Consider the following 10,184-nt stretch of genomic DNA (forward strand, 5'->3'; position numbering starts at 1 on the left):
CAATTTGTTTCAATGACTTCAGTGTCTGTTGTAACTGCGTAAGCAGCCACTAACTCTCCTGTACTTGTTCTCATACATGACCCATCTACATACAATGTCAAGTCTGGATCTGACAAAGGGATATCTGTCAAGTCTTGTCTGGGTTTCGTCGTGATAGTAATGACTTCAACACAATCATGTGCCAATGGATCTGTTCCGCCTACTGGTAACAGTGTGGCAGGATTTAACGTATTACAACGTCTGATTTCTATGTGTGGCTGAAACAATGTCAATTCGTAACCAGTGAGTCTCGCTATAGTCAAGTGTTGTGTTTGTGTGCGGTTCAAGAGAACCTCTACTGCGTGTGGTACTTGTACTGTCAATTGGTGTCCTAACACTATGGCATCGCTTTGTCTGATTGCTAAAGCTGTTGCTGCCACCGATTTCAGGCACGCAGGAAGAGCCTGAGCTACTGGATCTAATGTACTAGAGAAATAAGCACATGGTTTGTGTGATCCTGCTTGTTCCTGAGTGAGTACTGACAAGGCAGTACCTTCGCGTTCTGTAACAAAGAGTGAAAACTGTTTACTGTAACATGGTGTTGCTAAAACAGGTGCTTGGCATAAAGCTTTCTTTAAGCTTTCAAAGGCGTGTGTATGTTCTTGCGTCCAAGGGAGGACAGTCGATGTGGCTGCCTCCTGTGTTGTCAACTGGATGAGTGGTTTCGCTAGAAATGCATATTGAGGGATCCACTGCCTACAGTATGAAGTGAGACCTATAAAAGCTTGCACCTCCTTTTGTGTCTTGGGTGGTGGCATGTTAGCGATTAACTGGATGCGATCAGGTGTAAGCTGTCTTCCCTCCTTGGACAGCGAGTGCCCAAGGTAAACAACTCGCTGGACACAGAATTGCAGCTTAGAAGGGGACACCTTGTGCCCCTTGTCGGCCAGAAATTTCAAAACCGTCAGTGACGCTGTTTCACATTCAGGTTCGCTTCGGGCGGTGATCAGCAGATCATCGACATATTGAAGCAAGGCAGTGTTAACTGGCATGTGGATACTGTCAAGTTCTCGTTTCAGTGCTTGGCTATAGATGCTGGGGCTTTCTGTAAATCCTTGAGGTGCGCGTGTGAATTTAAAACTTCGTCCATTTAAACTGAATCCGAACAGATATTGACTTTCCGAATCTATTGGGACGCTAAAGAAAGCATTTTTGAGATCAATTACAGTGAAGAACGTTGCTTCTGAGTCAATAGCTGTTAGTAATGAAGAGATATCTGGGACCACAGGGTATTGTGGTACAATACATTTATTTAATTCGCGCAGATCAATAACTAATCGATATACTGGTGGTGCTTTTGGATCCGTTCTTTTAAGAATCGGAATTATCGGGGAATTGCACACATTGGAGTCGGTTTCGACAACCACTCCTTGTGCAATGAGCTCGTCAATGATTTGCAGCAAAGCCACAACAGCATCTGGTGGTAATTTGTATTGTCGCATTCGTGGTAGTACTACTCCTGTTTTTAGTGTGACACGATATGGTGTAATATTCATGCAACCAACATCAGTGGGGCCTTGTGCCCATAAATGTGTAGGTAAATTCTGCAGCCGGTGATCCATGTCTCTGGACACGTAGTGACCTTTAAAGTCACGTAAAAATAATCGTACTCCTTCCGGAGAACAACATATTATGGCTCCTAGAGCTTTCAATGTTTTTATACCTAACAAGTTTTCTGGACATGATTTAGTAAGTAATAAATCTGTAGTACGTGTCAATGGACCAACCGTGAGTGGAAGAGGTTGTGTTACGTCATTAATTATAGGTTTTCCTGAGAATCCAAGGGAAATATTTTGTGAGCCTGAGAGGGGTGCCCCTGGAACTTCACTGCGTCTTATAGTTGTTCTGCTTGCCCCTGTATCAAGTAAAAACTTTCTGTCTTCCCCTAATAGTTCACTATGTACATAAGGTCCCTCTTGGTCTACAGGAACCTCAATAAGGGGTAAGCCAACTTCCCTCTCTAGGCTATTTCATGTGTATCGCTGATAATCGGGATAATCTGCTTGTGCATACTGATACATCTGTTGTGTTGTTGCTTGTGTGGCAGCAATAGGCTGCGCTTGTGGTGGTGCTACGGTCTGTTGTGGAGCTCCCTGTTGCGGAGCTAGTTGTTGCGGAGCTAACCTAGGTTGTGCATGCTGAGGGATTTGTTGTTGATTCTGATCCTGTCTAGGTGGACGTGGTCTTTCCTGGGTTCTACCCGTGGCAATATTATGTTTCAGGACTGGACAATCGTGTATATAATGACCTTGTTGTTTACAATAGTTGCATGTCCCTTTCGTTGGACCTGCGGAATCACCCTTTTGATGACCATCAGCTGGAACTGACTGAGCAACAAGCATTTTCATTTTTGTATCTTTCATACGTCTTTGTTTGTGTTCTTGTTCTTCTCTAATTCTATTGTGGTGATATTGTAACATCTGTAACATCTGTGACGGGGTATTACCTTGCCAGGTACTTTCGAATTTCAATACTCTATTCTTGACTTGTGGTAGGGAATTTTCAACTAATTTTGTCACAAACAGATGTGGATATGACTCGCTACTTGCTTTTATGCCACTATTTATACCAAAACATTTTTCAAATCGGGAATAGAAATCACTAGTGTCTTCATCTTGCTTTTGTTTACAGGCTGAGATTGCACCCCAGTCCTCCTTTTTCGTAGTTAATAAACGTGGCAGTACCTGCACTAGTAATCCTGGTAATGCTGTAGTCTTTTCCCCAAGCCCTGCTCCTGCAGCTCGGGCCCTTTCTTCGTTTTCTAATGCTGTCCAATCTATCTTTTGGTCTCCCACCTCCCATTCCTTTTCTTTGAGTTTCTCGTAAACACCGGCGGGCAATAGGACTTTTAATATCTTCATAATGTCGGGGTAGGTATACTCTCCCATGAGTAACATGTCTTTTATCTCACGGTGGAAACCTGCTGGGTCCTTGTCATGGCTGGGTACTACTTTCTTCATTTCTAATAATTCTATTTTAGTTATAGGCGTGTACACAAACACGCGTGTAAAGTTATTACCTTCACCTCTGATTGGGTGTACTTCGCGTAACGGATTCTGTCTATCTATGTGATACATTTTTCTTCCCATAATGGGAACTGGAACGTGTTCTGGACACACGAAAGCTATATACTGGTTTCGAAATTCTAGAATTTCATTAATTAAATCAGTACCTGACCCTCTCCATTTATTCGTGAGTAGTTCTGTCAATATGTCAGGTAAGGGTCCTGGATCGGAGTGTTGGCTTTTATATAATATAAGGAGGTGTTGAATCATGTATATACTAGCTAAACGCTGTTCGTAGGGGTTAAGATTCAGAAACGTGTGTGCTAGTGCATCATCATTGTATTCGCTGGGACTATCAGCCCATTGTACTGCTGACCTGGCTAATTCTTGTTCGTCCATGGAATCGAGCATATGGTACCCCCTTCGATCTCGGAGTAATTTATCAACGGCTTGGAATAGGTGTTCAGGGGATCTTGTATTTAACATAGGGTTTGGAAAATGTCTATTATATTCTGGACGTATCGGACGTATCGGATCATTAAAGCCTCTAGTATTATTATGGGGTCTTCCTCTACCTACGTAAGCTATCGTTTCTAATTGTTCTGAGTCTTGCTCCTCCTCTTCTTCTGATTCTACTCTGTCTGCTTCTCGTCTTTCTTTATGTATTCGTTCTACTTCCTTGTGGATCTTTCGATACATGGCGATTATACACGCCTGTCTATCATGTTTCTCTTCTGATATGTTCTGACCCCATTTGGCAAGTTTTTGCATGGTATCATGATCTGCCCCAGGCCTGTCTTGGTTCCTAATCACGCAATTTATGAAAAAACGTAGTAGTTGTCTTTGTACATCCACTTTCTGGTATTCCATAGCTTCGTTAATACTTTCTGGACCTCGCCCTGTTTGGACAAAGCGATATATATTGTCTAGGTGTTCAACCATTCCTGGTATCGTCATTAAATACAATGTAGCTCGTCGTATACGTAGTGATGATATGAGCAATTTGTCCTGTCTACCTGGCACTGGATCGTATCTACAATCCACAAGCTGTTCTTTAAACATGTCGGATGTCGCTAATTGGGGTGTACGTTGGAGTGCTAAATCTCTAAGGGTCTGTTTATTTCGCGGCGGGGTGGCAAACATGTCTGTCGTACCTCCTGTAGCACCATCTGAGGTGCTGGGCAAGAAAGGATTCGTTGGACGTAGGATAGAGATTGTAGATGCGGGAAAAACAGTAGAAACGGACGGACCTGTGGGAACTTGTGTAGGAGTTTGTAGTTGCGGGGATACAGACGGATGCTCTTGGTGTTGAACACCATCGGCAAGCGGTGTGTGTGGTATGGTATTAGCATACTCGGGAGCTACGTCATCTAAATAGGAGGAAAGGAAAACGTCCTTTGCTGTTTTGGGATGTGTTTTGGGATGTGCTTTTATCGGGAGCAATGGAGGAGTTAAGTCTTTTGGTATTTCCGGGGTAGCCTTAGGTAACCCTTCGGCCAGAAGAGGATACATACCATTCATAAGAGTGTTTCTTTGTCTATCTACTTGTTCTGATTTTACTCGGGTACCTTCCTCAATTAATAGATTTTCTAGGGTTTTGTTTGAATTCTCTCTACCTTTCTCTTCCTGTCTGAGCGCTTTTTCTGTACGTCTATATGATTCTTTACGCCATAATTCAATGGCATCTTTCTGTGACTGTCTGGCTTTCTTTTTCCATAATTCTTCTTCTACTCTCATGATGCTATCTGCATCCCAGGTCCCCGCTGCGGGCCATCTCTGACTTTCTGGCAAATCCTTGGTGTAGTCCACCCATAAATCAAGAAATAATACGGCATCTAGGCCATGCTTATGATACATAAAGTACCCTGGAGTGTCTCTAGGTGGGATGGGAACAGCTTCTTCGAGTACACCTTTTCTAGTTTTGATCTGTCTTAGTTTCGAAAAGAGCGGCATTTTTAGACCTTATTACTAGAACACACTTTATACAATAAACACAATAATGAACAGTCATTCACACCACAATATATAAAAACATTTAACACTTAACAGTTTTAACGAACGATGATAACTAATAGAAAACTAGTTACTGACATAATACTGACACTAGATAATACTTATTTATATGCAAGACATACTAGATATACTGCTAAACAGTACAGATACACTGCTGAAACAGTGCAGACCGGATTTGTGTACCCAAACCCGTCTTGACCGGCACAGACTATGTGCACGTTAAATGCCTCCCCGGTAATGGTACTCACCGGGTAGCTCGGAACGGAAGGCCTCGGAACGGAACTGAAACTGGACCGGACTGGACTCGACTCGACTGGACTCGGAACTTCGGAACCTGGTGGGCCTCTGTATACCTCGGATCTTGCTCTCTCAGCTAGGCTCTGGTCGGGATACTTCGCACTTCTCACCGCCTCGTCTGGGTGTTGATCGCAGCCTCAGTCGCCCCCGCTTGGCCGGAGGGAGATACAGGAAATCCTGCAGGTACGCGTTTTTGTCCGTTCAGCTGTGGCAGGAGACCGGGCCTGCAACGCACCTCCGGCGCGTGAGATGAGAAAGTGTCCCTATTCGGGCGCCAATTTATGTGGTAAATATTTCATTACCGGTACTATTTTTTATGCGGTAAAGTCTAGTAAGAATAACTCAGTAAATATAAGAGGCAGAATCCGTGGTATTAGAGGTTCTAAAAGGCTTTATTCCTATACAAAGGAATACAATTCGAATTGCAGACTTCTATTCCATCACCACGAAAGTTCAGGAAGGAAGGGCATACATTATTGACAGATAATCAGTTTTATAGGAAATGCATTACAGTGAAACAGATGCAAGAGGCGTAACAGCTGATAATACAGATAAAATGTGCATACGTAACTAATAGAGGCGGACATATAGGCGTAACTTAGTAAACGTCATTATACATGATGTCACAAGTGGGTGGATCCATAAAAGAATCCTGCAATGTCAGCAGAAATATTTGGCAGAGATGCGCGCGCAGCCGCATGACGTGTGATTGACGTGCAACTAGAGGGTGAAGGGGACTTGACATTTAGCTCTACATGTGGAGACAGAAGTCTGGGGGGTCATGTCAACCTAATCCCAAATCATATCTAATATCCTATGTTTAAAGAACTGTGTTATCCAAAAGGAAAGGTCTCTAGGATAGAATCTATTCTATACTGACTGTTAGTGCGTGTACAAGCGTCTAAGTGTCTACATGAGATGCGAGGGGGAAGGAATATTCCATGGTAACGGGGGCTATGAATTACTTGCATGAGGGCAGCGAGGCCTGGCCCTTTGCACGGTAGCTGGAGGAATGTTTACCTAAACTACTAGACAGGAATGTATCGGATGAGGAGCGGAGCAGATAATCTTGAAGGTGAAATACAGTTTTTGGCAGGCAACAGGCTGGATCAGGCACCGTTAGCCGCGCAGGGAGTAGGACAAAGTTCATGGATACAGATGCAGGCTCAGACTGGAGCTTTCAGAGGCAGAAGGCAGGAAAAGGCTTGATGACAGAATTCTGGGCCTACTCGCCTGAATCTGTAAAATGTGGAAAGTGAACCACATAAAGTCGGTGGCCTTTCATACTTAGGAATGGAATATCTGACCCATTCATGGCGGATCTGAAAGAGGACATGTTGACGGTGGACGCACATATATTTGCGTCTTCAAAACTGGAACTGGAGGGAACATACATGTACTTATAGCATGCACATGGAGCCGTTGGGGTCTACGATAGGGGACATAACTGATCACAAAATTCATATTTCCTCAGATGTCTGGTCCAACAGGATGGCCCATAATACCTGTTCTATGTGTTTTCTGAAAGATCGAGAAATCCTTCACACCTTCAAAAAACCTAAAAATTGGTAATGCCAATGCCTGTTGCTATTACTACCCTCCTGTTGAAACTCACTATAAATTCACGAGTATTGTCTCACACAGTGAAGGCCATTTTCTCCTTAGCAGACCTGATTGAGAATGAAAGTAGAATGTTAGAAACTTGTTTGAAAAATATTTTCCTCTTAATTTGAAAAATCTGTTTCAATGATGAAAGTAGAGGTTTGCCTCAGTACTGGAAATGTAAGTTTTATAAATCATATTTTGTGTTGTATGAAAGTCATCTAAACTAAACTAATTATGATGGTTGCTTTTCTTCTGTGACTGTAAATAACATGCCAATTTAACAAGAAGTGTTGGCCTCCCAGTCAACTGACTGGGAAATGTGGAAGCCTGTCCAGAACCACCTTGAATGAGGGACTCTGGCAACATATATAGTAAGGTGAGAGAAGAGGTGGGAAAACAATTCTCTCTATCTTGCTGAAACTTATTTTTTTAATCAAAAATACTAAAATACTTAGCAGCACCATTGCATGTTTTTATTGCTATTGCAAATTCCACAAAAGTAAAAAATCACATGTACACGATGTGTTGTTTAATCAGGCTCAGTGAAAAAATTTATGGGAAAACCAAGGGTTCTATTTAAAGTTTGGCAGATGTATACTAGAGTGGCAAAACCTGTCTGTTTACCCATCCACTGCCATAGAAAACCATCTTCCTGTTTTATTGTATGTTTCTTTCTCCATCAATGGAATTATGTTCCAAGCACGATGAACGGAGGAATCAAGCCATACCGCCCCCTGCCATATTGTAAGTTAGCTTTACATTGACGTAAACATTGTGGTTGAGTTAACAGAAAAACAGCATAAACAGACAAACCCGGTCTTCACCTTACACTAAAACGACTTGAACAACATGTCCCCCTTACTCCAAGGCCTGGGTCTCTATCTAGCAGTGCTTGATGAAGATGAATGCAGTTCTCCACAAAATAGAAGGTAAATTAATATTGTTTTTAATTCTTTTTGATGCCCAATGTATTTTTAACTATCCTTCCACCTCAAGTAAGTACTTGAACTAACAATTTTTGTAATTGAGAATGGTTACAATTACATTTTATTGAAAAAAATGATATTGATTTGTGCTTCAAATATAATTTTTTTAATAAAAAAATGATGTATTAACCCCTTGTAGCCAGAACTCAGAGCAGACACCCTTAAGGTAGGAAAAGCTGTATACAATGTTTACATCTATAAAACAAAAAGTCCAAATATCAAACACAAAAACATTTATATTATATTTTTTAAAAGTACATTAATAATTTAAAAATGACACCAACATTTCAAAAATGTGATAAAGAGAACCAGAGAAATGAATTTTAAAAACATTTTAGTGTAAAAATGTGCCAATAAAAATATAGCACCCGAAGTAAGTAAATAATCACAGTAGACCAACACTAAGCTGAGATGTGTGTCAAATGCCAAAACTACATTTTTGCATGACCACTTTTAAATACTAGGCACCCTTTTTTAAATAAGTCAGCCTTGTAGCCTACAAAAAAGGTTCTTATGACATATTTGAGGGCAGGTTTACAAGCTGTAGCAGTCAGCCATGCCTGGTTGGCTGAAGTATTTTTTTTCTCCTTGTCAGCCTAATGGATCTCACAATATGTGCTGAAATCCCTAGGTGACATTTACCTTTTTCAAGCCACTGGCGAATTTCCCTACACCATATATTATGACTTTAGTGGAAAGTAACCATGCCAATTAGGGATTGTCGAATTTTTCAATGTTTTAGGGGTCAGAGCACATACAATGGGGACTAGACAGCAGTGCCCCTGTATGCTGTGTTAAAAAAGCAGAAAAAACAGTCAGCACTAAATAGGGTGATCAAGCAAAAGAGGGTTTTTCAAAACATTTGCATAATATTCATTATTTAAATGGATTTACCACTCAGGTTACTAAAGCATCCCCTTTCACATAGTACGTTGTAAAATGTATCTGCCCATCATTCTTGTCAGTGCTTCCTTCACTTGGTTGTTCCTCAGGCAGTAAATGAAAGGATTGACCATCGGGGTCACAACTGTGTACATGACCGTCATAAGTTTGTCCTTCTGAAGGGAGTAGCTTGATGTGGGCCGGATGTAGTTAAAAAGCATAGTACCATAGTACAAGGTGACAACAATTAAGTGAGAGGAACAGGTAGAAAAGGCTCTGTGCCTCCCTTCTTTTGACTGCATCTTCAAAATGGTATATATGATCCAAATGTAAGAGACAACAACAGACATTAGGGTTACCAGCAAAATTAAGGAGGTCTCAGTTAAAATAAGCAATTCATAGCTGGTTGTGTCAGAGCAGGACAGCATCAGCAGTGGTGGGACATCACAGAAGAATTGCTGGATCTGGTTGGGTCCACAGTAGGTAAAATTCGAAATAAGCACACTGTACAACAAGGAATGCAGACAGCTAATCACCCATGAACTAGTTGTCAGAATTGTGCAGACTTTAGTGCTCATGAGAGTAGCGTAATGTAGTGGGTGGCAGATCGCTGCATATCTGTCTATTGCCATTACCGCTAAAAAGAAAACCTCTGCGGTGGCAAAGAAAGCAAAAAAGTATAGTTGAGTAATACAGCCTTGAAAGGGAATTATCTTATTGTCCAATAAGAGATTTGACAGCATTTTAGGAAGGAGAACTGTGGTCAAGCCCATGTCAAGAACAGAGAGGTTTAACAGGAAGAAATACATTGGAGTGTGAAGCTGTGAGTCAGCCGCAATGATGGTGCTAATACTGGCATTTCCACTTAAAGTGATCAAGTACATTGCCAGGAAGAGGAAAAACAGGACTGTGTTCTGCCCTGGATGGTCTGAGAGCCCCACCAAGATAAATTCTTTCACAACAGTTAAGTTTCTCAGTTTACTCTGTGCCATTAAATCTGCAAGAATAAAGAAAACATTCTCAGAAGAACTTCTTTATATTTTATATTCCTTAAGCTAATTTAGATCTCTATTTAAAAAATATTTTTTTAAGTGATCTTAACATGACAGACAAACCCTCAAGCCCTTGATATTTGGCCACAAAAGTAGAATTGTAAACCTATTCCCTCGAAATGCAGTGATCATAATTTACTTAATGTATCATACTATCAAACAGCTTACCGCTGACTTTATCAGTAACTTCACTGGCAATATCACATGTGATCTCTCAGTTGTGGTATCACTAATTACATTTCAGCCGAAGAAATATCCAAATTAACAGACACACACACACACATACTCACACACCTATCACAGTT

General features: G+C 41.3%; 1 protein-coding gene across 1 annotated transcript; it reads right to left on the minus strand.

Moving 5' to 3' along the window:
* Positions 1 to 8,865: 8,865 nt before the first annotated feature.
* LOC146796849 (olfactory receptor 1G1-like) lies at positions 8,866 to 9,819 on the minus strand. The gene has a single exon (XM_085630248.1). The coding sequence runs from the start codon at positions 9,817 to 9,819 to the stop codon at positions 8,866 to 8,868; it is 954 nt and encodes a 317-aa protein (XP_085486374.1).
* Between the last annotated feature and the right edge of the window lie 365 nt (positions 9,820 to 10,184).

Source organism: Triturus cristatus, chromosome 10, assembly GCF_964204655.1.
Source record: "Triturus cristatus chromosome 10, aTriCri1.1, whole genome shotgun sequence".
NCBI lineage: Eukaryota > Metazoa > Chordata > Amphibia > Caudata > Salamandridae > Triturus > Triturus cristatus.